Genomic DNA, 26,113 nt, shown 5'->3' with positions numbered 1-26,113 from the left:
GTACCTCAAAAAAGTGTGTCAAAAACTGGGTGCGTCATATACACTGAATGTTGCATGGGGGGAGTTGGGGGGCAGTCAGCAGCAGTGGCAGACTTCCCGTAGTCCTGCGGTGGTGGCTTTTCATGCAGTTTGGTGGCTGGCTGCCACCATGGCTGCCAAAACATGAGAATACTGCAGAGGGAGAAAGAGCTGCTGCTGCTGCCGCCTTCCTGTTCAAAGCCTGTGAGGAGTCATTGCCGCCACTGCTGGCTGCCACTGCCAAACTGCATGAAAAGCCGCCACTGCCGGACTACAGGAAGCTGCTGGCGCTGCTGCTGGCCACTGCTGCTGACAGCCACTGCTGAAGGACATGAGAAGCCGCCACCGCCGGACTATGGGAAGGCTGGTGCCGCCGTGGTCTTGTGGCAGTGGCTTCTCATGTGCTTCAGCGGCGGCTGTCTCCGAGGCCGCCCGGCAGCTGGAAGCTGGTGGCTCAGCCTCAGGGATGAGCGGGGCATCGGGCATTTGGAGCAGAGGGCGCCAGCTGCAGAATTCCCGAGCTTCCATCCCCACAGAAGACTGGTGGGAGTTGGCCATGGAGTTCTCCTGGCAGGCCAAACAGCGGCTTGGGCAAGCGGCTTGTGGCAGGGGCTGGACAGGTGCCGCCTCTCCCCAGCTGAGGCAGCTTCTCTCGGAGTACCCTTCACTGACCACTGCACCCTCCCAAAGGTGCCCTGAAGGCAGGAGATTGGGGTGGGGGCTGATGGGAGTGTATAGCAGTCGGCAGAGGGCACTCCGAGCAAAGCTGCCTCAGCTTGGGAGAGACAGCACCTGCCCGGCCCCTGCCACAGCCACTCGCCCGAGTCACTTTTTTCAGCCGGCGGAGGAGACCCAGGAGCATCAGACAGCTGTTGCTGCTGCTGCTGACAACGCACAGAGGAGACTGCCAGCCACCCAGGCTGCCATAACCCCTTGTGAGCCGCAGCCGCACCTGCCCCCACTTGGCGCCGTCTGAACATCGAGGCCCATGGGCGAGGAGGCGACCACCCTCCTCCACTACAGCAGGGGACCAAAGCCCCGCGAACGGGCTGGCGGTCTTCCTGCTCCAGAACCTGTCTGGCAGCTCCCCAAACAGCCCCCCCCCCCCCGTCAGCCACCTCTGTCAGCCACTCCTGGCCCGGGAGAAGCCTGCTGTGGCTGCCCAGGTAGGATCTCGTGGCCACATGGATGCTTCTCCCTGAAGTGCAGCCATGTCAGGCCTTGGGGCCCGTCCATCCCTCCGGTGATCGGCAGAGGTGCAGGCAAGTGGAGTGGGTCCCATCCAAGGGTCTCCAGTGGATGGGGCAACAGGAAGGAAAGGGCAAGGGTCTTCAATCCTGGCAAGATTAAGACTTGTGAACTTGTGAACTTCCTAAGGTAGCATGACTGGTGGAGGAATTCTGGGAGTTGAAGTCCACAAGTCTTGAAGCTGTCAAGTTTGAAGTTTCTAAAAAGTGTACTTGGTTTTAAAAAATATACATGGTTGTAAAAAGTATTCTGCTACACTGGTATTTTGTTAAACGATATAACACTACACCATTTGGTTCAGAATACAGTACTGTACTTTCTTCCTTGTTTTCCTCCTCTAAAATCTATGTGCATCTTATAGACCAAAAAATACGGTAAATGTCAAGGTAAACAGTGAGGTCATGGAGAGGGGAGAGAAGGAACTACAGTTACAGCTCTGGAATATGGGACTGACTTTCCCAACATCAGCAAGCCACCCTCAAATAAGCTTCAATTATTTTGTAACAATTACACTACCTTTAATAATTTTGTTACAATTAAACAACCTTTAAAGATTTTCTTATTATTAAATAAGCATTCATGATTTTATTATAATTAAATATGCATTTGTAATTTTGTTATTTTAAGTAGGTGTGTTTCCTATTAATCAAATGGAAGTTCCCTGATCATTATTTTACAAATGTATGTATCTTTTTTAAAAATCTTATTTTAAAAATCTGATTTAAAATTATTAATTTGGTGGTCCCCGGGATTTCAAAGTATGCCCTTGGTGGTCCCTGAGGTCCAAATGTTTGGGGACCCCTGCCATAGACTAAGTGGGCTCTCTTCCTCCAGAGTCCCACATCCATACCACCCCCATTTGGTGAAGGCAGCTACAGCTGTCAGCCTGCCATCAGAAGCCCCTACCGCACTCCTGGCAGTGGTGCTCGGGCAGGGCAAGAGACGGACGCTAAACAAGGCAGATCCCCGCCATTCCCAACCATCCTAGCGCTCCTCGCTCCGTTTTCCTTTCAAAAGAAAGGGGGGGGAGAAGCGTCGACAAAGAAGATGTGCACGTCCCGTCCCCCATGAGGAATTATATCATGCAATACACAAGTCTGGCTCCTGAAATCTCCCGTCTTCCCTTCCCAGCCCCAGCGCAGAAAAATGGGCCGCCGGCTCTTCGCCACGCTGGCTCAAGAGCCGCTGTTGCTGCAGACACATATGTGCACCCAGGGCTGCCGATAGGAGTGGCGTCATGGGCCCGGCCAAATTGAACAATGAGGGGGGCCCGGTTTTGCCCGCCAGCCTCCTGGCGCCTGCAGTAATTTGTGCCCAGTGAGCAACTCCTCGCACATGCGCAGTACCGGCCCTCTCTTGCCGGCCGCCTGCCTCACCAACGAAAAAGGCGCGCCCTCTGGCCCTCGCGAGGCAGGACTCGAAGCCCCGATGGAGCCTTTGGCAGCGCGGTCCTCCAGTCCCGGAATAAAGCGTGCGGCGAAGGTAGAAGCCCCTTCGGGATGGCGGTTGCGCTTGTGTTAGTTGCGCTTGTGTTAAATTTTGTTTCTTTCCTCAGCAGCCTTCTGTGAGTCGTTCCCAAATGGATTTTTTTACACAGAAGGCTGCTTAGGAAAGAAACAAAATTTAACACAAGCGCAAGTTGTATGCTTCGCACGCGTGCGCCAGCGTCCCCCAAAAGGCCCCTCGCACACCCTTTTCCAAGGGCACGCACGAAGCTGCAGCTGCCCCGGGCCCCCCCCCCCGTACCTCTAGCCCCCTCGCGCCCCCCTGGCTACTCGCCGCTGCCCCCGCCTCTCTTTCTTCTCTGCTGCAAGAGAGGTGGGGCAGGCATTCTCACAGTGTGGGCCGCCGGCCGGCGAAGGCGATTTTCAATGTCGGGCGTGCGGGCTGACGTGCGTTCTCTCCATCTCCCTGCCAGCCTGCCCAGAACATTCAAAGTAAGAGCGAAGGTTTTTCTTACTTTGAATTTCCCGGGCTGGCAGCAGGGGGATGGGGAGAGCGCGCGTCAGCCCGCGCGCCCGACATTGAAAATTACTTTCGCCAGCCTCCGGAGAACGAGAGAGAGTGAGAGCGACAACAGAACAAGATAGAGAGAAAGAGAGAGAGAGAGAGAGAAATAGGGGGAGAGAAAGAGATAGCAAGAGAGAGAACGAGAGAGAAAGTGTGAGAGAGAAAGCAAGAGAGAGAGAGAAAGAAAACAAGAGAGGGAAAGTGAGAAAAAGAGAGAGAGAGAAAGAGGGGGAGAGATAGAGAAAAAGAGAGATGAGAGAGGAAGGAAGAGAGTGAGAGAGAGGAAGAAAGCAAGAGAGAGAAAGAGAGAGAGAGATGAGAGAGGAAGGAAGAGAGTGAGAGAGGAAGAAAGCAAAATAGAAAAAGAGAGAGAGGGAGGAGTGAGAGAGAGGAAGAAAGCAAGATAGAGAAAGAGAGAGAAAGAAAGAGAGAGAGAGAGAGATGAGAGAGGAAGGAAGAGAGTGTGAGAGGAAGAAAGCAAGATAGAGAAAGAGAGAGAAGGAAAGAAAGAAAGAAAGAGATGAGAGAGGAAGGAAGAGAGTAAGAGAGAGGAAGAAAGCAAGATAGAGAAAGAAAGAAAGAGATGAGAGAGGAAGGGAGTGAGAGAAAGAAAGAAAGCAAGAGAGAGAAAGAGAAAGAAAGAGATGAGAGAGGAAGGAAGAGAGAGAGAAGAGTGGAAGGAAGAGAGAGAGAAATGATAGAAAAAAGGGGAGAAAAAAAGAGAAATGAGAAAATGATTGAGGCAGAAAATGACAGAAAAGAGAGAGAAACAGAGAGAGAAGTGATTCTTGATTTAAAGCATATGGTAAAAGCACTTAAATAATAACAGAGAAAAAAACTCAGCCCTCACCTGTTTTTATTAATAGTTTTGCTGATTTTTTAGTTTTAATAGTAATGGATTTTGGTTTTTTTAAATTATTATTGACAAAATTGAACGGGTCCAAAGACGGGCTACAAGAATGGTGGAAGGTCTTAAGCATAAAACGTATCAGGAAAGACTTCATGAACTCAATCTGTATAGTCTGGAGGACAGAAGGAAAAGGGGGGACATGATCGAAACATTTAAATATGTTAAAGGGTTAAATAAGGTCCAGGAGGGAAGTGTTTTTAATAGGAAAGTGAACACAAGAACAAGGGGACACAATCTGAAGTTAGTTGGGGGAAAGATCAAAAGCAACCTGGGAAAACATTATTTCACTGAAAGAGTAGTAGATGCTTGGAACAAACTTCCAGCAGACGTGGTTGGTAAATCCACAGTAACTGAATTTAAACATGCCTGGGATAAACATATCCATCCTAAGATAAAATACAGGAAATAGTATAAGGGCAGACTAGATGGACCATGAGGTCTTTTTCTGCCATCAGTCTTCTATGTTTCTATTAATTTCTTTTAATAAAAAAGAAGGTATTTATTTATTTATTTATTTATTTATTTATTTATTATTTATTTATTTATTATTTATTTCTATGCCGCCCAGTCCCAAGTTTTTCCTTATTTCCAGATTGCATTTCTTCTTGGTGAGGTTCCGCCCATTGCTTCTTGTACTACCTTCAGGTGGCATGGAGAATAAATAGATGCCATCTACTCTGTGGCAGCCCTTTAAGGATTGGGAAACTACTATTATATTCCCCCTCAGTTTTCTATTTGTTGAGCTAAACATACTGGTTCTCTTAGCCCTTGTTCATAGGATTTAGCCTCTAGTCCAGGGGTGTCAAACTCAATTTCATTGAGGGCCACATCAGGGCTGTGTTTGACCTCAGAGGGCCGGGGGAGGGCTTGCCTAGGGTGTGTGGCCATGGTGGGCATGGCACGGGATTTTGGGGGCAGTAGTTTTAAAATGCCCGGGGGGGGGCAGACACTTAGGCTGTATGGGGCCCCAAAATTCCTGATGGTGGCCCTGTGTGCGCCGCCTCGCCGCCCATCCACGCGGAATCCCGCACCGGCAATTTGGCAGATCCCGGAGCCAGGCTGTTATGTGCAGGATCTTCAGCGGCCACTAGAGGGCACCATTTTTTGCAGCCCTCTAATGGTGTTTTGGAGTTCTGCAGGTCAAATGTGGAAGTCTCTAGTGTGGGAGAGGAAGGTTCCCCTGCTCTCCATTCCTGCTCCTTTGCTCTGACCACCCATTCTTCTTAGGGCAGCAAGGAAGATCAGCTGCATTACCATCAGAGAGAGGGATCAGTTAGCACGCCAAACCATGACTTAATTAACCAAGGCTAAATGATCCTCAGGACTGAGTTCACCAATCCAGTTGAATGAACAAAACAAAACCCTACAGTCAGATTCACACAGCACACGAAGATCCAACCAAGCACACCTAAGATTATAATGATGCACCTCAATCCCAGCCATTTTTTTCAGTTTAGGTTTTTCCAGGTGATTGACCAGCTTTGCTCGTGGCAGATGAAAATCTCTTGCATTTGGAGCTTGAGGGTAAAGTCTCTATCATGGTATGGAGGGGAAATTCGGCACTATTATTAACTTCTCGCCTCTCAGGATAGGACTATTACTGCTTCTTCCTGCCCTTTTCACAAGCAGGTTCCTCACAATTGCAAGGGTTATTTTGCTGACAGTGTGGACTGGTTCATTCCAGGATCTGCATCTTCCCACATAATCGTTTTAAGCATCACCTCCTCTGCTGCAACTCCAAATTGCAATTTTGTGACCCTGATTTTGTACTCTGGGGAGATCCAGCAATGTTTTCCCATTGGAAACTGATAATTTAGGTTGTAAATAATTCTAAATAATTTACATATACATATATGTAAATAATTCTAGGCTGTAAAGAATTCTAGGCACCCTAGCCCAAATGCTGTGACCTAGAGGTGGAGCTCTTGCCTCACAATCAGGAGGTTATGAGTTTGATCCTAAGTAGAGGCAGATGTAGAACCTCCTGTTTCGATAGGGGGTCGGACTAGATGACCTAAAAGGTCCCTTTCAACTCTGGTAATGTTAAATCCCACTGCCTGTGAGTGAAGGAATCTCATGAAGGTTAAGACAAGACGTAACATAAAGGACACCATGAAAGTCTAAAGTTCTTCCACAGGTTTATGAATATTTTAAAATGGCAAGATGGACACAAAATTCTATGTTTCCAAAGTCAAACTGTGGGGGAAATTGTGTAGTAACTGTATAATCTTCAAATCTAGACATAATGATCCTTCAGAGGTGGAGTTTGAATGTATATGTTTGTTAGTTACTAGAGAAAGTAACTAACAAACCTCTGACTCTACATACTTGGTATGTTAAAGCAGAACAAGGATGCATTTGCATCATTGGACAAAATGTAGGTGGGTTTCCAAAATAGCGTTCAAAACTTATGCAATGCAGATGCATCCACATAAGGAAAGTAGGAGTTGGAACAAGTTAATAGCCTATCCTTCTAAAAAAATAACTAGTTCAATAGAAGAGAATATTTATAGCTCAGGGTTGAACTGTGGGGTTCTTGGCACTGATGGTGTTATCTAGTTTGGTACTGAAATGTTTGCAAGAAACCACCAAGAACACACAGTAACTACTCCAGAACAATTACAGGTGAAACAATAGATGGAACACAGAGCTGTGTTTAGTTTACGATAAGATTGGATGACATTTGAGGGCCATGTTATAAAACATACTGGGATTGACAGGGCTAACATTAAAGTGGGTTTTATTTCTGCGGGGTTAAGATAAAATTAGCTTATACAATGACTAAGGCAGTTTCCTAATGCAGCAGTGTATATAAAGTACAGCTTTACTAATTGGTGATAGGAAAACACCCACACTGTAAATTAAATACTGTTCTTTTTCACCTAATATTTTCTGGACACTTCTCCTAACAGCTTAGTCAGTACCAGGGAGCATCCATAGCTTAATGCATTCTTTATTCACTCTCTAACTGCACATACATATTTCATTTATTTAATTTACTTATTTAATTGGATTTGTATGCTGCCTCTCTCCGAGGACTTATACTATATATGTAGGCAGAAAATGAAACAAAGTGGTGGATTTCTCTAAAATAGCTGCCATGAATTCTGAATCATATTTTCAATTTCCTCACCTGCCAGAACTGTAGCAATTGCTTGTAATCATGGTTTGTTAAACCTCTAGTTGACTGGCAAGGGAGAAGACCTCCTCCAGAATTTGGTATTTTATGATTGTGAAATATAGGTTCCCTGTGTTTGGGGATGGGTTGATGGGGCTGGAGAGAATACAGAGTCAGAGGGTTGGAAGCAGTGAAGAGCTACCAAAATTTTTACTACCATACTGTGGTCATGGCTTATGCAAGACACCCTGCATTTTCTTTCAACATCTTTCAGTGCAAATTGGGTGCTCTGGGGTGGAGCTCCATTTTTACTACGTCACTGCATTCCCCGCCCTGTCTGGGCAGTAGCCCACCCCTGGTTGGAAGGGACAACGGAGGTCTTCTAGTTCAGCCCTTATTCAAGGAAGGAGACCTTATATAATCCTGCTCAAGTGGTTATTTAGTCTATTTTGAAACCTCCGGTGAAAACTTTTCCCCTGATTTCTCCTTAATCCTAAGTTGGGTCTCTCTTTAACAATCTTCCACCAGTTGCTTCTTGTCCTGCCCTCAAGTACTTTGGAGAATAGGTCCATCTCTTCTTCTTTGTGACAGACCCTCAAGTACTGAAAGACAGTTATTATGCCCACACCCCAATCCTTATCTTTGATAGGCTAGAATCTATGGCATGAGGGCAACCTGAGGGCACACAAAGCACTGCCATATATCAGCCCTACCCAGGGGTGGGCTACTGCCCAGATGGGGGGGGAACGCAGTGGGGTAGCGAAAATGCAGCTCCACTCCAGAGCACCCAATTTGCACTGAAAGATGTTGAAAGAAAATGCAGGATGTCCTGCATAAGCCACACCCACAGTGTGGTAGTAAAATTTTTGGTAGCCCTTCACTGGCTCCAGCACACATTTTCGGCCTTCCAGAGGGCAGGGGAGGCCATTTTCACCCTCAAGCGGTTCTGTAGGCTTTCCTGAAGCTTGGGGAGCAGAAAAATAGCTCAACAGGCCTACCGGAAGCTCAGAGGCTCCAGTGAGGCCTGTGTGCATGTATGGGGGAAGTACAGGGTGAGGGCATTGCATTATGGATGTGGGCAAGTGCGTGTATGTGCCCTTTTGGCACCTGAGCAAAAAAAGATTCGCTATCACTCAGCTAGACATACCCAATTCCCTTAATCGTTTATCATAAGATTTAGCTTCCAGACCTGTTATCTCCCTAACTTTGGTTTGTGGGCGATACAGAGATAACAGGTCTGGAAGCTAAATCTTTGGTTAGGTTTGTGGGCGATAAAGGGGCGCCCTCACTTTTAAGGATTGCTTGCAGAAGATCTGCAATTAAGTCACATTGGGGGGGGGGGGGTTTGGAAGGTCTGTTTTGATGCCAACTGATGGCGAAAGGCAGTGGCTTATCCAGGCCTCAGCAATGTGCAAATGAAAACCCCGACTGTTAGCAACAGGAAGACGAAAACAAGGAGGACCCCATTTTTAACTCCAGCAGTCTTCACCCTTGTGCTAGATTTGAACATAAAGATCTGACTCACACGTGGGGTTTTCATATTTCTTTTTAATTTCACCAACGCCCCTTTACTGTTCCTCTCATTTTTTGACCTTGCCCTGTGCTGCCACAGCTTCCATGGCCTTCCTCACAGTCTCTTCATCACCCAAGAACTGCATGGGCTTGGTAGGCTTCAGGTTGTCGTCCAATTCATACACAATGGGAATCCCAGTTGGAAGATTGAGTTCCATGATGGCAGCATCAGACATCCCTGTGCAGAGACAATGGAGCTAGGTCAGATAATCATCCATAGAAGTTTTCTACATTCAAGTTAACAATAATACCAAGCCAAATAAGTACAGATAGTCCTCAGCTTGTGACTACAATTGAACCCAAAATTTATGTTGCTAAACAACACAGTTAAGTTAATTTTGCCACATTTTATGACCTTTCTTGATTCAATTGTTACATGAATCAATGCAAATCATAAGTTAGTAGAGTAGAGTAGAGTAGAGTATACAAAGGAATTTGTCTTGGTGCATATGCTCTCAGTGTACATAAAAGAAAACAAAGGATAAGTTCATCAAGAATGATAAACTTAATGATAGACTGGTACAAATAAGCAATTAAATCATATTAGGAACCAGTCAATATAAATTGTAAGGATACAAACAACAAAGTTACAGTCACACAGTCATTTATTTTTATTTATTTATTCATTCATTCATTTATTTATTTATTTATTTAATTAGATTTGTATGCTGCCCCTCTCCAGAGACAGGAATATAAAATACAAATCCAATGATTAAAACAAAGCAGGTAAAAACCCGTGATAAAAACACTCATACAACCCAAACAAACCATACATAAAATTGTGGGAGGAGATGGGTGATGGGAATGATGATGAGAAGATTAATAGTAATGCAGACTTAGGAAGCAGTTTGACAGTGGTGAGGGAATTACTGTATTTTTTGGAGTATAAGACACTCCTTTTTCTTCCCTAAAAGAGGCTGAAAATTCAGGTGTGTCTTATACTCTGAATGCAGCTTTTTTCGAAGCTTTTTCCCCCCAACCCTAACTAGGTGCTAACGATCTTCCCAGCTCTTCTCTTGCAGGTTCTTTCATTGTTACTCTCTGTGAAGAATGTTTTCCAAGCCCTAAGTCTTTGCAGAGTTTTTTTCATTGCCCTACCTTGCTCCAAATAAGTTTCTTTCCAGCCCTAATGAGGTGCTAACAATGTTCCCATCTCTTACTGCTTACAAGCTCTTTCATTGTTTTTCTCTGCGAATGTTTTCCAAGCTCTAAGTGTCTGTAGGTTTTTTTATTGCTCTACTTGCTCAGAATTTTTCTTTCCAGTCCTAACCAAGTTCTAACAATATTCCCAGCTCTCACTAGCTTGCAAGCTCTTCCATTGTTACTCTCTCCAAATAATGTTTTTTTTTTAAGGCCTAACCAGGGGATAAAATAATGTACTGAATCTGACCAGATTAAGAATGCTAGCTAGATGAATATCTGATAAGCAGATTCTTTTCCCTATTTTCCTTCCTAAAAACTAAGGTGTGTCTTATACACTGAAAAATATGGTATTTGTTTAGCAGAGTGATGGCATTTGGGGGGAAAACTGTTTTTTTAGTAGCACAGTTGTTAAGTGAATCTGACTTCGCCATTGACTTTCCTTATCAGAAGGTCACAAAAGGGAATCACATGACTCCGGGATACTGCAACTATCATAAATATTAGGCAGTTGCCATGCATCCAAATTTTGATCACATGATCATGGAAGTGCTGCAAAGGTTGTAAGGGTGAAAACCGGTAACAAATCACTTCTTTCAGTGCCAGTGTGACTTTAAATGGTCACTAAATGAACTTGTCAAAGACTACCTGTAACTTTCTCCCTTCCGTTTTAAATCTGTGGGTTAAGAAGAGTTGGTTGTGAGGAAGAAAAATGTTCTTCTCTGTGGAAAAAAGGAAGTTTTTCTTCTTCTGTAGACATGGCTCTTTCTCTCAAGAAATCCAGATTGGTGCAGGGGTGGGTTCCATTTACCTTCACCACTGGGCTTGCAGCGCAATGTTTTGCTCGTGTGCAGGCACGTTCACTTGTGCAATTTGGCTTTGGTGCATGCTCAGTAGATGGAATTGGCCCGAAACAGAGCTGACGAGTGGAACAGTTGTGTTTCAGGCAAAGAAAGAAAGGTCAGTTTAAACCGGGGGGTGGGTGGGAGGGACCTTTTACAAGCAGCAGAACAGGGGGTGGGGAATCCTTCAAAAGAGTAAAATAAATGCCAAAAATACCCCAAAAAGCATGGCGCACCATGGACTCGCACCAACTGAATGGGATCTGTGACACCATTGTCATGTCACCAGCGGGTTGCTAATGATTCGGGCAATCTGGTTTGAACCAGGAGGAACCCAGCCCAGGATTGGTGTCCGGGGGAAAAATTGTTACAATAAAAAAAACTTACAATGGGCAACAGGATCAGATCAAATCGCAAAAGTAAGAAAAATGCAGTGGTTAATGGTACAACAGTTCAAAGCATTTATCAAGATGATTAATGTCTTAATTCATGCAATAACTCATTTCAAGAGAGTTTGGTCCTAGGGTCCCTGCTATCTCTGCAAATGTCTAGATAAACCAGCATGCCCTCTGTTATTATCTAAAACTAAACAATATTAGAGTCAGTCAGACTTCCCAAGAGATTAAAAATGCCTTTTATTCAAATAATTGATGGATGAAGAACAGAGCAGTTCTTTGCATAGTTACCTATCTTTCCTCTTCCACCAGATTCTTCATACACTTTCATTAAATCCCTGATCATTAGGACAATTACCGTATTTTTTGGAGTATAAGATGCACTGGAGTATAAGATACACCTTAGTTTTTGGGGAGGAAAATAGGGGGAAAAATCTGCCTACAAGATATTCATCTGGCTAGCATCCTTAGTTTGGTCAGCTTCAGCACATTGTTTTATCCCCTTATTCAGAGAGAGTAACAATGAAAAAGCCTGCAAACTGGTAAGAGCTGGGAACATCCTTAGCACCTCATTGGGGTAGAAAGAAACATTTGGAGCAAGTAGAGCAATGAAAAAAAGCCTGCAAAGACTTAGGGTTTGGAAACATTCTTTGCAGAGGGTAACAATGAAAGAACTTGCAAGGTAAGAGCTGGGAAGATCATTAGCATCTAGTTAGGGTTGAAAAAAACCCCTACATTCAGAGTATAAGACGCACCCAAATTTTCAACCTCTTTTAGTTAGGAAAAAGGTGTGTCTTACACTCCGAAAAATACGGTAGTTAAATTCTTATATTTTGCATTGGCCCAGTGTCTAAAGAGATTGAATCTTGCTTTTATCTTTTAATAAATGAGGAGTTAGAATCTCATGAACTCGAAATTGAATAAAATTCAAACTCAACCACAGAAACATTGTGGATAAAAATCCCAGGACAGGAAACTAATCTGATGTTAGGGATCTGCTATCGCCCTCCCAACCAAACCCCAGAGGCAGATTGTTATTTGGAAAATGAATTTAAGGTGGCCTCAAAAAGAAATAGGGTAGTCATAATGGGCGACTTCAACTATCCACGAATAGATTGGATAAATTCTTGTTCTACACATGAAAGAGAGACAAGGTTCCCTGACATGTTAGCCGGTTATTCCCTTGAGCAGATGGTCATGGAACCAACCAGGGGAAAGGGGATCCTGGACTTGGTTCTAACTAACGCACAGGATTTGGTTCATGATGTCTTTGTAACTGAGCCCATAGGAACCAACGATCACAACACAATAACCTTCAGCTTAACCAGAGACCTTAAACTTTCACAGAGGGAATTTTGCCAAAATGAGGAAAATAGTAAAGAAGAAACTAAAAGGGACAATAAAAAAAGTCAAATCCCTCCAAACTGCTTGGAAGCTGTTTAAAAATATGTTACAACAGGTTCAACTAAAATGCATTCCTAAAAGAAGAAAGAGGACTGGAAAGTCTAAGAGGAAACCAGTATGGCTTACGAATGAGGTAAAGGAGGTTATTGGAAAGAAGAAAACCTCATTTAAGAAATGGAAGGCTCTTCCTACTGAGGAGAACAGGAAGCATCACAAACTCTGGCAGACCAAATGCAAGGCAATAGTCAGGAAAGCCAAGAGAGATTTTGAGGAGCATATAGCAAAGAATATTAAAAATAATAACAAAACCTTTTTTAAGTACATCAGAAGCAGGAACCAAACCAGAAAAACAGTTGGGCCACTCGATGACAATGGTCAGAAGGGAATAATCAGAGAAGACAAGGAGATTGCTGAGAGACTAAATGACTTCTTTGCCTCCGTTTTCACTGAGGAGGATAGAGAGCATTTGCCTGCCACTAAATTAGTTTTCCCAAGGAGGGAATTAGAAGAATTAAACCAGATAGAGATAAACATGCATGCCTCTCTAAACTAAATGTCAACAAATTGCTGGCTCCAGATGGCATCCACCCTAGAGTTCTCAAGGAACTCAAGTGTGAAATTGCTGAACTTCTAGCTAAAATATACAATCTTTCTCTAAGATCAGGCACTGTACCTGAGGATTGGAGGGATGCAAATGTAACCCCGATCTTCAAGAAAGGATCCAAAGGAGATCCAGGAAACTATAGACCAGTCAGTTTAATATCAGTTCCAGGTAAAGTGATGGAAACCATTTTTAAAGATAAAATTACTGGACATACAGAAAAACAGGCATTGCTGAAAGAAAATCAACATGGTTTCTGCAAAGGCAAATCATGTCTTACTAACTTGTTAGAATTCTTTGAGGGTGTAAATAAACACACAGATAAAGGGGACCCAGTTAATATTGTATATCTTGACTTTCAAAAGGTTTTTGACAAAGTCCCTCACCAAAGGCTCCAAAAAAGCTCTTCAGCCACGGAATTAGAGGACAGGTCTTGTCCTGGATTGGTAGTTGGCTAAATTATAGGAAGCAAAGGGTGGCAATAAATGGACAATTCTCTGGATGGAAAGAAGTAAGAAGTGGTGTGCCCCAAGGTTCAGTTTTTGGACCTTTACTTTTTAATTTATTCATTAATGATCTGGATGTAGAAGTTAATAGTGAGGTAGCAAAGTTTGCTGATGACACTAAATTGTTCCGGGTCGTAAAAAGTGAAACTGATTGTCGGGAGCTCCAGAAGGATCTCTTGAAATTGAGTGAGTGGGCAACAAAGTGTCAAATGCATTTTAACCTAAACAAGTGCAAAGTTATGCACATCGGGGCAAAGAACCCCAATTATATCTACCAACTGATGGGGGCAAAACTTTCTGAGACAACCCAAGAAAGGGATCTTGGGGTTTTGGTGGACAGCTCAATGAAGATGTCAACCCAGTGCGCAGCAGCAGTAAAAAAAGCAAATTCAATGCTTGGAATGATTAGGAAGGGAATTGAAAATAGGTCACCAAGCGTTGTATTGCCTCTGTACAGACCACACTTGGAGTACTGTGTACAGTTCTGGACACCGCACCTCAAGAAGGATATAATGGAACTGGAAAAGGTGCAAAAAAAGGCAACAAGAATGATAAAGGAAATGGAGCATCTCCCTTATGATACCAGGTTACAACGCCTTGGTTTCTTCAGCCTTGAAAGACAGCATTTAAGGGGTGACTTGATTGAAGTGTATAAAATCATGCATGGAATAGAAAAGGTGGATAGAGAAAAATTATTTTCTCTATCACACAATACTAGGACAAGGGGGCACTCCCTAAAGTTCATAGGTAAGAAAGTGAGGACAAATCAAGGGAAATATTTCTTCACCCAGAGGGTCGTTGGTTTATGGAATTCACTTCCAGAAGAGGTCGTGACAGTTGTCAGCCTTGATAGCTTCAAGGCAGGATTAGACAGATTCATGGATGCCAAGCATATAGATGGTTATTGAAACGGATGTCCAAGTGCTGCCTCTATGTTGGTTGAGGCAGGAAGGATTCCCTTGAGTACCACTTGTTGAGGTACCACTTGTTGGTCTTGCCTTCTCTTTCTTCTCAAGATCCCCTTGGACAATTGGTGGGCCACTGTATGACACAGAATGCTGGATTCTATGGGCTTTGGCCTGATTCAGCATGGCTCTTCTTATGTTCTTATGTGTTGTTGTGGTTGAAGCTAAAGTAGTCGTTGACAGGCAGGACATTGCAGCATATAATCTTGTGGGCAATATTTAGATCATGTTTAAGGCATCTTAGTTATAAGCTTTCTAGGCCCAGGGTTGAAAGTCTAGCAACTGAACAGCAACAAATAGTGATCAGGATTTCTACAATCTAGATATGAGACTCCTTATGGAGCATCTCAGCAGCTACCAGTGAAGGATATTAGCAGAACCTTGGAAAGAATTGCAGCAGTTGTTTGAGCCAAAGCTGTAGTACAGTAGTCCCTCGCTATACTGCGCTTCACCTACTGCGGCTTCACTTCATCGCGGGTTTCTGAGGAAGCCGATCGGCAGATTTAAACAGCCCGCCGAACTCGATCGGCAGGTTTTTTTAAAAAAAAAAAAATCTAAAATTGTAAATACTGTATTTAAATACTGTATCTAAAATAAATACTGTGTGGGAAGGGTTTATAAACACTTAAAACAATGAAAACTTACCAAACAATTACAATATAAATACTTAAATAAGTACTATCAGTCGATAAATTCCCCATCGCGGATTTCACCTATCACGGCCAGGTCTGGAATGTAACACCAGCGATAGGTGAGGGACTACTGTATTCCTTGTGAAGGTCTAAGGTCACATTGTTAGTCAAGCCCTAATGTGTTCCTAACCACATATGGATGCTTTGTCACCTTATGCTGTTAGCATAAGTTAGCATGAGTTTTGTTCAGGCGTTGCAATTACAGATTTCTGAGTAGGCCTGGAAGGTTCAGGGAAAGTTCATGTTCTCAGACAAATGGACAGTTTTGGATGAGATCATGAGAAAAGATGGGAGTTCTGGCTGGCACCGTTAAGCGCATTCTTTTACCTAGCTTCTCATAAGCTTTCTGTAAACATCTATGGCTATACCTGCAGCCTTATCTATGGTGTTGGCAAGCTCATGAATTGCAGCATCATTTAGAACTGTGCATGTGTATTAGCTGCATTAGGTCATAGAAAACAGATTATTATAAAAGGTGCTGTGTGAAATAAGTTAGCATACAGTTGGGATTAATAAATTAGCATACACATATGTTTTAGGATTAGTTAGGATAAGTTAGGATAAGTTGATTCTTTTCCTTCTTTTGGTTCTTTTGGCTTCATGGCCTCTTCATTAATAAAGTAAGGCCTTTGTCTTTTTTCAACCTGCGATGCTCTTTGTCTATTATTGAATTTATGGCCATTCAATACAAACCAAATGCTGTCTCGCCTTCCTCCTTATTTGTGAGAAATACCTTTGCAACATTTACAACTTTGGGGGGGTGTTATTTATTTATTTATTTATATTTATTTATTTTGTCCAATACAAAATATTACGGGAACACGTTCTTGAAGCAGAGGTAGGGATGACGGAAATGCTATTAGTGAAAGCCAAGGATGAGATGGAAGAGGCAAAAACCGTCCAGCTGCCCTTTTAACTTTTGTAAAGTGACACCAGACTGGAAATAGCAACACAACCTTCAGCGGACAGCATGTCAAATTGTATTCAATTCATTTCAAACTACAGCTGAGACTTTTCCAGAACCATTGCTACAGAAAGAGTGTTGATAGATGGGAAGTGGGGAGAAAGGAAGGAAGGAAGGGTTTGAATGCTAGAGTGAAAAGGATAAAAAACAATCTTTCCACAGTGTTTTGTGATAAATAAGTTTATCACAGTGTTTTGTGATAAATAAGGCTTTATCCAGCATGACAACCATTTTACTTATGACAGACAAGGCAACTCCTAGATAACTGCATTCCAGATGTACTCGTTGACTTTCATGGTATACAAATGGCATATAATCATCATTCTGTTAAGCTTGTTAATACTTTGTTGCAGCAAAATGCTTCCTATGTAAGATTAGGATGGTCCAAGAAGGCAGACATAAGTTATCAAGGTTCAAGGAACCTAAGAACATATTTGAGAAGCCACAAATCTGATGCTCTGCCCATCTAAAGGTCACCTGTAAGTGATATACTCCTTTATGAAGGCCACACTCAGCTGTCCTTTGGTGCCCTGGCCTTGCAGCAACTCTTTGAGCAAACCTGGTTGGTCTGTCCGTGCAATCAAAATTGCATATACTATAAGTAAGTGCTGGGACCTAACTTGAATGAACCCATATAGGATCTATATGTCTGTGCACCTTTTTTCCTCTTTTCAATAACTCTCTGATTCAGTTTAGATACAGAAGAGCACATGCTAAGTCATGTTTAGCTTGCTGAACAAACTAGAGTTAGCTGCAGGGGTAGGTTCTAACTTAACTCACTGCCAGTTTGCTTTCTCCTGCACTGCATGGCTGCGCTTCATGGGCGTGTGCGCGCATGCACAGTACTGAAAAATAAAAAAGCCAAAAACAAGATGGCAACACATGCGCAGAGCCGGAAACTCGGCTTCTGTACATGTTCAGAAGAAATTTTTTTTAAAAAAAAAAATACCCCTCCCCAAAATTCAATTTTTTTAAAAGATGGCAGCGCCCACAGACCACCACCAACCAAACCAGTTCCATGATGTCATCGTGATGTCACCAGTAGATCACTAACAGTTAGGAAAAATTGGTCCAAACTGGGAGGAACCCACCTCTGGTTAACTGGATCTGCATGCTCATTAAACCATCAACCCAGCCTGTTTTGCCCTGGGGTGTATGGGGTGCTCAGGGAGGGGTAGCACCAATGATGTAGGGGCATGTTGTGACCTTTTACGGCAGCTCATTTAGGACAGCTTTCAGGGTCCCCACCTGTCACTCCACTCTCATCTGTGGCTCCTAGTAGCTGTAGCATGTGCAGCGGCTACATCCTGGGCAACAGCTTTGACAGGCTGGCCAAACCAGGCTGAGAGTAGCCGATGGGTCATTGACCTTAGGCGAGATAGGGACTTGTCTATCCCGAGCATGTGAAGACAGAATCCAGCTGACTGAGTGGATGAAACCTACCAGAATAGGTCAACGGTCATGAAGGCAGTCTCTGCAAGTGATGTGGTACGCTAAGAGCACAGCAAGACACAAAAGATGCCCTGGTCAACCACTAGAAGAAGGGAAACGCTGACTGCAAACCTCCACTGCCTTGTGGCTATAGCCGTCATTGGAAAAGGCTTCAGGAGTAAAAAGGCAAAATCCGGGGCTGGAAGCAGTTTGTGAACTAAGTACAGCCATGTTCTGATAACTCCTGCGACGTAGCTGGAACCAGTCATATTGACCTTTGCCCTTCCACTGAATTATTTCAGAGACGTGGAAAGGGGATCTGCTGCTTGGGTAACAGTCTATCCTCCATACTAACCTACCCAGGCTTTGTGCTGGATCAAAGGATGCCAATGATGATACCCTGTTTCTCCCAAAATAAGACATCCCCTGATAATAAGCCCAATCAGGCTTTTGAGTGCATGGCAATAAGGCCAAGCGCTTATTTCAGGGTTAAAAAAAAATATAAGACAGGGTCTTATTTTCAGGGAAACATGGTACCAATCCCATGATGGTTCAACAGTGGCTTGGTTGTTCTGGAGGCTTTAGTAAAAGAGCTTGAGATGAAATGAAAAGGTGCTTTTTCCTAATCAAAATACTTAATTTTAAAAAAATGAATGGTGGTTTGTTGGCTTTTACTTCTCCACCCCCATCCAAACAAAGGCAAGAGGAATGGAAAAATATATTAATATTCATAATACAGTATATGGATATTATGATTATGCACAGAGCTGGGTGATGCATGGTGGTCCTTACCTTCCAAATGCTTGACAATCCCCCGGAGGCTGTTGCCATGGGCAGCAATGAGCACCCGGTTACCCTTTTTGATCTTGGGTGCAATCTCATCATTCCAGAAGGGCAAGGCCCGGGCAATGGTATCTTTCAAGCTCTCACAGGCTGGCAGTTCCCCAGGCTTCAGTGCTGCATACCTTCGTTCCTGTGTGGTTTAGAAGACAGAAGACAATGGTCAGAGATGAGAAGGGGAGATTAGAAAGCTTTGGGTCAACCTTGGGGGTTGGGGATGACTTCTTGGAGGAAGAGAGAGACGAGGAGTAAAGCAGAAATAGTAATTGATTCTATTCTTTATTCTTGATCCTTCACTTCATCCAGAGTTTGATGTATTTAAAAAAAATTATATTGTATCGAAGAAAGTTGGCGGTATTCTTTTTCTGCTATTCTTGCTTTTTCATTCCTTTGCCCTTCTGCATCTTCTGCTTTTCTTGATCATTTCTTTGTGTGTGTGTGTGTTTGTGTGTGTGTGTGTATGGTGTGAATATGTGTATATACACATACAAAAGATAAATATAATGTATTTATATGTATATGTATGTACACATACACACACACACACACTCTCTCTCTCTCTCTCTCTCACACACACACACAAATACATATATATAAATGTGTTTGTGTGTGTGTGTGTCAGGGGTGGGTTCCTACTGATGGGGGTGCTCCGGCAGCATCCTGCTGTTGACACAATTTAGGCATGATGGCTCCCATGCCATCTTTCCCAATCCATGCCACCATTTTGGGGGGGTAATTTTTGGTGGTTTTTTCCTAGTTTGGGTGGCTTCTCAGCTGTGTTTTGGTTTGAAACGTCCTTCTACACATGCGCAGAAATAGAATTTCGCAGTGGGATGTGTGTAAAATATCACGATGCAAAAGGTAAGTGCAACCCACCCCTGATGTGGATGTGTATATGTATGTATATACAGTATGTGAAGTTGAACTTGTCAGCTGGAAAGCTGAGAAGCCGAGTTTTAGACCCAAACACTGTGTGGCAGGGTGAGTTCCTGTTCCTGCCTCAGCTCCTGCACGCCTAACAATTCTAAAGCAGGATCATGTAAGTAGATAAATAGGCGCCAGGGAAAAACACGTTTGCACTTCTGTGGGTTTGGGGGGGGGGTTGGATGAAGAATATGAGAAAAAGCAAACTTTTTAAAATAATGTATTCTGGAGCATCAGAGAAATGGTTTGATATCCTCCCATTCTTTTATTATGACTAATGGCATTTGAATAATTTCCAGACAGTTCCTTTGTTAGTCTTCTGTAGTAAAAATAATAAATATTCTTTAAGGATTAATTGGCTGATGTTTAAATTGTAACAGCTTAAAATTAACAAGTGCCTTGGCATCAGCTTTCACACAATGAAAAGGGAAAGCTGTATCTTCAATACTGAATTATTAAGGAAAATACAATTAAATAATTAAATTAAGACACATATTAGGTCATGGATGTATAATGCTACCTATTTTAAAATAGGTATCTTCTTTTTCCATTATGTTTGCAATTATCTCTCTAGTTGGAGGCAAGGGCTATCAGGCTTTGCAAAGCAGCCTCTAAAGAGCTAATTAAGTAGCATCTTTAACTGCTTGTAGACCAACTTTACACGTTTCATTAAATTACACCATGGTTTAATTGTGTTATGGCTTAGAAAACATGGTTGATGGCTTAGAGTGAAGAGTGAACCCAGAGCAATATGGCTCATTCAACTAACCACTGCAAATTACACGAAAGTGTAGGGAAATTATAACTTAGTGCAATGATGGAAACCTTTAGTGTTGGTCTATAGATTCCTATCTCCTTTAGATAGTCAAAATTCCAGGCAAAAACCAGATTAGAAATAATTTATTCACGATTTAGGACTTTTTCTCAAAATTAGTTCCATACAATTCCCAGTGACCATAGTTCACTTTTAAAAAGGTCGATGTAGAACTGTAGGTATAAAAACCCTTAACTTTACATAGAGTGCTAAGAATTGCTTAAAGCACTGTATAAAGAAAGTACTGTACTGTTGGGAAAGAGCCTGGGTGGGAGGAGGAGGAAGGGGACAAGGAAATACATAAGAGTGGGAAGGGGAGGAGGAGGGGGAGAAGGAGAGGCAAAAAAGGACATAATAGATCCCATAGTCAGGCTTCCGACCTCATTCCTAATTTAAAAAATAATCAGAAAATACTGACTTTTTTGCTGGATGGATATCAAACAATCAGCTCATACTGCACTGATGAAGAATCTGAATTAATTACTGTATTTTTTGGAGTATAAGACACACCTTAGTTTAGGGAAAGGAAAATAGGGGGGGGGGATCTATCTACCAGGTATTCATCTGGTTAACACCCTTAGTCTGGTCAGTTTCAGCACATCATTTTATCTCTTAGTTAGGGCTGAAAAAAACCCCTTTTGGGAGGGAATAGAAATGAAATCAAGCCTGCAAAGACTTAGGCCTGAAAAAAAACTTCTTTGGAGTAGGAATAAAAAATCCTGCAATTTGGGGAAGGTCGTTAGTGCCTCATTAGATCTGGAAAAAAAGCTCTGAAAAGCTACATTCGGTGCTTTTTCAAAGATGCACCCAAATTTTCAGCCTCTTCTATGGGGGGAAAAGGTGCGTCTTAGACTCTGAAAATACGGTACCCTAAATAGTGTCGCCAAGCAAGCCATGGTTTATTGACTAAACCTTGCCTAGCTTAACATCTCCCATAGCCCGACAAACCAAAACCCATCCAAGTATATTGTAGGTCAGAGGATTATGCAAAACCTTAGACTTTTAAGGTGGACTTTCCTTTGCAGAGCCCCCACAGACATGTTCCTTGCGTAGTATTCTACCCAGATGGAAGATCTTTACTATGGGGACATAAGGAGGTTTTCCTCTAAATATGTTGTAACAGCCAATGGATGAGCTATTCATATTTACAACATTCCTTCCAAAAAACACAAGGCAGCAAAACAGCTCTTCCCTCCCTTCCATATATTCTTGTTGAGAATTAGATGAAGGGAGAAAGACTGAGAGCCAAGGCCACCCTTGACCCCCCAAGCTTCCTACAAATGAGGTACAGGTAGTTCTCAACTTACAACATTTCCTTTAATGACTGTTCAAAGCTACAACGACATTGAAAAAAGTGACTCTTGACAGTTTTTCACCCTTATGACCTTTGTAGCAGCTCCATAATCATGGGATCAAAATTCAGGTGCTTGGCAACTGGTTCATACTTATGACCATTGCTATGTCCCAAGGTCATGTGATCCCTTTTTGCAACCTTTTAACAAGCAAGGTTAAACAGGGAAGCCAGATTGGCTTAATAACAGGGTTACTAATTTATCGACTCCAGTGATTCACTTAATAACTGAGTCAAGAAATATCATAAAATGAGGCAAAGCTCGGCCTTACAAAAGTCTCACTTAACAAGAGGCATTCTGGGCTCAATTGTGGTTGTAATTTGAGGACTACCGCTGCTTAAGAACTTAATTCATTCCGTGACCAGGTTCTTAAGCAGAAACATTCTTAAGTAGAAGCAATTTTCCCCATAGGAATCAATGTAAAAGCAAATAATGCGTGCAAATCCATTAGGAAAGAAATGAAAGCTCGGAATTTGGGTGGGAGGAGGAGGAGGAAGAAGAAGAAGAGGACAGTCACTGCCAAAGGAAGAAGGTGAGATGAGCGCCCCCAGGAGGCAACCTTGCGCCAAGTTGCCTCCTGGGGGCGCTCACCTCACCTTCTTCCTTTGGCAGCGAAGTGGTTTATTCCCTCTCCAAGCGCCCAGAGAAAGGAAAATGCTCTGTTCGCTCTGGGCTGCCAAAGCCTCCTTAAGCACCACTGAAAGGCTCCTCTGGCAGCCCAGAAAAGCCCAAAATGGCCAAGATTAAAGGGGGAATGGCAGGAAACTGGCCGAGCTTTCATGCTGTTCTCAAATTTCCTGGGAAATTTTTCCAGGCCCGGGTTCTTAACTAGAAAATGGTTCTTAAGAAGAGGCAAAAAAATCTTGAGCACCCGGTTCTTATCTAGAAAAGTTCTTAAGTAGAGGCATTCTTAAGTAGAGGCACCACTGAATTTAAATCCACATCTCCGCAGTCTTCTTGACTTCCCCAATGCCTACCACCTGTTAGCCCTCTATCAAGCATTGTGCTGCCACTGACCTTGCTGATGACTTTATAAAAAGGGTGGCTTTCATCCATGGGGGGAGGTGGAATGTCATAAGATCGCCTCCAGACTTTGACCTGCTCCTCCCCATGCTTGGCTGCGGTCTCCGCCTTGTTGAGGCCCGTCAGACCCCCATAGTGGCGTTCATTCAGGCGCCAGGTGCGTATCACCGGTACCCACATCTGGTCACAGCCATCCATGATGTACCAGAGGGTGCGGATGGCTCTCTTCAGTACCGAAGTGTAGAAACAATCAAACTCATAGCCTGCTTCTTTGATGGCCTGGGCTCCACGCTTGGCCTCCTCCTTCCCCTTTTCACTCAGCTCAGCATCAAACCAGCCACAGAAGCGGTTCTCCTGGTTCCAGGTACTCTCTCCGTGGCGAACAATCACGAGCCGGTGGGTTGGCATTGCTCTGGAGGAAACAAAGACTGTTGGCCTCAACAAGGAGCCAGCACTGAACACTGAGTTTAGCTGCTGCCTGGAGCTACCAACACCGAGAATGACAGTTTTGATGCTATTTATACAGGTCTTCTGCTCTGCCCTGCCCATCACTGCCCTCCTGACCAAGCAGCTCCATCTTCGGAGCCATTCATGCTGACGGAAGAGCAGCTCTCCCATTCTGGCTAAAGCTTCCTGATTAAAAATAGCAAGAAGATAACTTCTTCTCCTGGGTAGATCAGAAATAGCAGAAGACTTGGCAGAGCTGAGAAGTTTCTGATCAGAGGTTTCTGGCTACAAATGAAAGGGAGGAACGGGATGGTAAGAACTTCTCCACCACCAGCAGCTCTGTGAGCAATTGGAACTGCCAAGAGTCTCCCTTTTCTTGACTGCTACTTATCAGCCAGGCTTAGAAGGAAAAAGGCCCATCTAGGATTAACAGAAAGTTTATACATCTTGTTTCTTCCCTCTGCTTTTCTAAAAGCTAACTGGACTTTCTTGGGGGTTTTTCCTTGAAAACATTTGGCTTCTCATCCAAAAAGCTCAGTTCTCAGAAGAAGGACTGAGCTGATGAACAAAACGGAAGACATTTCCTAGATGAGAAGCAAGAAAGTTTTCATGGAAAAAGACCAAGAAAATCCAGTTGCCTTTTGGGGGGAAAAAACCCTTGGAAAGCCCCTTTTTCCTTTGGCAGCAATTTCATGATTCCTCTAAGATCTTCCACATTAAGAAGGATCCATGTCCCAAATAAAATTTTCAAGAATTTTAGGCAGAAAATCAGAGGCAGGAAGTTATTAAAACTCTTAGATGCCTTTTTTCTTTCTTATTGCTCTGGCTTTTGCTTACTTTACCCTCTAAAATGTTCAGGGAGCAGGCTGGCATAGAAAAGACAATGACATTGGTTCCCCAAACACAGTGGTTCTCAATCTGTGGGCCGGGAACCCTTTGGGGGTCGAATGACTGTTTCACAGGGGTCGCCTAAGACCACAGGAAAAGACAAATTTACTGTGGTGTTAGGAACTAAAGCTTCTATTCCGGTGCCTTGGAACATATTTTTACAATCTGACCAATCAGGCGTTTACAGTGGGTGTGTCCCTCTGACCTTCCTGCCAATCATCTTAAAGTTCTGTTGGGAAAATTAGCACCAGACTTATGGTTGGGGGTCACCACAACATGAAAAACTATATTAAGGGGTTGCAGCATTAGAAAGTTGAGAACCACTGCAAACTAGGACCGGTAAATCAGAACAGCTGACTCTACACAATACAGAAAACCTTGATATGATCTATGGATATTGCTGTGCATATTTAAAGTTGGATCTTACCTGATCTAAAAACTAAAGGGAGACTTTAATTGCCCCCCTTCTGTAAAATTGGCACTGAGCATTGCCACTGGGAAGTGAAAGGGGTGGTATAACTTGGCTTCTCCAGCGAGTTAAATCACCATTAGAGAAAGAAAAACAAAAGCTGCAGTAACCATAAAAAGCTAGAATGCCCCCACCTAGACCACCAGATGGCACTGTGGGTCACAACCAGGAGGTTTTATTGAATTACAATGGGGAACAGCAATTTCGTTTTCTTAAATCTGTGACTTGTTTTCAACTATCTTTTGGCCTCTGGATCCAAAAATAACTACAGTTTTTGTCTATCACGTCAGCTTTTTAAGCTACTGAATACCATCAAAAGCCATACAAATTGTGCATATAAAGGAAAGTAAAAACTTACCAAATATAATGTTTACAAAGAATAATTTTATTCATACAAAAGCTGTAATAGTTACTGCAAGTTAAATTGTGTTCATACAAATAGTTGTTTTTTATTGAACGGTAATTATACATATTAAAGTAAATTTTTTCACTTATAGCTTTTTCTGGAGTATTTAATCTGTGTACATTCTCATTTGATGCTCCAACAATAGTCAGCCATCATATATACATCCCATCTGCTTTGATACCATTCCTCCATGACCTTCAAATCCGCTCACCCTGCTCATCACTGACTGCACCAAGATTTTCCAGAAAGTTAGCAAGATGGCTTCATAAAAAATGTAATTTGATGCTCATGTTGCTTAATTAACTGTATTATATATATAAAGTGTAGAGAAAATATTTGACATGGTAGGAGAAAACTAACTACAGTTTTGAAACCAGCATGCCTAACTAACTATAAAAAAGCTCAAAAATTAAACTCAACAGAAATTGTGTTACAAATTGTTCCTCAGTGTTAGTCCTCTAAATATGCTGGACTTCTATTTTCTTTGCAAAAAAAAAAGTGTCTGGGAATTATGGGAACTGTGATCCAACCCATGGAAAAACAATTAGGTTTGAGGAAAGCTGCTTTCTGGGAGGCCAGGAAAGAGCATGGGCAATACTGTAATCTTGACAGGAGAAATATCTGGTCAGGGGATCCTAAATACAGTTATGTAAAACTTCAGACTTACTCCTTTTTCTGCAGCTGCCTCTCTGGATATAGTATTAGCTACACATCTTTCCACCAAAAAATAAATCACATGCTTCTTACCGGCTCAAATGTAGAATCTATGGCTAACTTTTCTTGAACCAATCACATCACAGCATGCAAATACCAATTAAACCAGGTCATAAACATTTCCAAGAGAGAGAGAGCTACTTCATTATGGACCAAAGCCAAGAGCTGCAGATACCCACTTTCCTTGTGCTCCAGAAATTAAAAGCCCTTAGAAAGTCAGGCCAGGAAATGGACCCCAGAAGGACTACTGGAATTCTACTGTAGCCATAGTCTGATCAAGATAATTAAATCTTGAAAGCCTGGTAGTTTACCTAATTTTCTTTCCATTCTCACACCAAAGAAATTCAAGGCAAAGCTATCTTGAGTTACTTTCTCACCTGCACCTCTCTTTCAGGGTTAAGCTGATTGATATGTATGTGC

The 26,113-nt window shown here is 42.9% G+C and overlaps 1 protein-coding gene across 3 annotated transcripts; it reads right to left on the bottom strand.

Moving 5' to 3' along the window:
• Window positions 1–8,837: 8,837 nt before the first annotated feature.
• PGAM2 (phosphoglycerate mutase 2) lies at window positions 8,838–25,781 on the bottom strand. Of its 3 annotated transcripts, none has more exons than XM_070765966.1 (4): window positions 25,727–25,781; window positions 22,764–23,181; window positions 18,609–18,789; window positions 8,838–9,054 (listed from the first exon to the last, which is right to left on the bottom strand). In XM_070765966.1, exons 2-4 carry the CDS (start codon window positions 23,175–23,177, stop codon window positions 8,885–8,887), a joined length of 765 nt encoding a protein of 254 aa, XP_070622067.1. In that variant the 5' UTR covers window positions 23,178–23,181; window positions 25,727–25,781; the 3' UTR covers window positions 8,838–8,884. The 3 variants fall into 3 exon arrangements, with proteins under 3 accessions (XP_070622067.1, XP_070622066.1, XP_070622068.1); XM_070765965.1 differs by having other exon boundaries at window positions 25,647–25,728; XM_070765967.1 differs by lacking the exon at window positions 25,727–25,781 and adding an exon at window positions 24,532–24,599.
• Between the last annotated feature and the right edge of the window lie 332 nt (window positions 25,782–26,113).

Source organism: Erythrolamprus reginae, chromosome 12, assembly GCF_031021105.1.
Source record: "Erythrolamprus reginae isolate rEryReg1 chromosome 12, rEryReg1.hap1, whole genome shotgun sequence".
Taxonomy (NCBI): domain Eukaryota; kingdom Metazoa; phylum Chordata; class Lepidosauria; order Squamata; family Dipsadidae; genus Erythrolamprus; species Erythrolamprus reginae.
This window is presented reverse-complemented; position numbering and strand designations above follow the sequence as displayed.

Bases quoted from the DNA above. Each gene is read 5' to 3' on its own strand.
- PGAM2 (XM_070765966.1), bottom strand. From the start codon at position 23,177: ATGCCAACCCACCGGCTCGTGATTGTTCGCCACGGAGAGAGTACCTGG. The intron at 18,790-22,763 runs GTCAGTGGCAGC...TAAACCACACAG, and splicing joins TTTATAAAGTCATCAGCAAG to GAACGAAGGTATGCAGCACT. The intron at 9,055-18,608 runs GTAAGGACCACC...GTCTCTGCACAG, and splicing joins GATTGTCAAGCATTTGGAAG to GGATGTCTGATGCTGCCATC.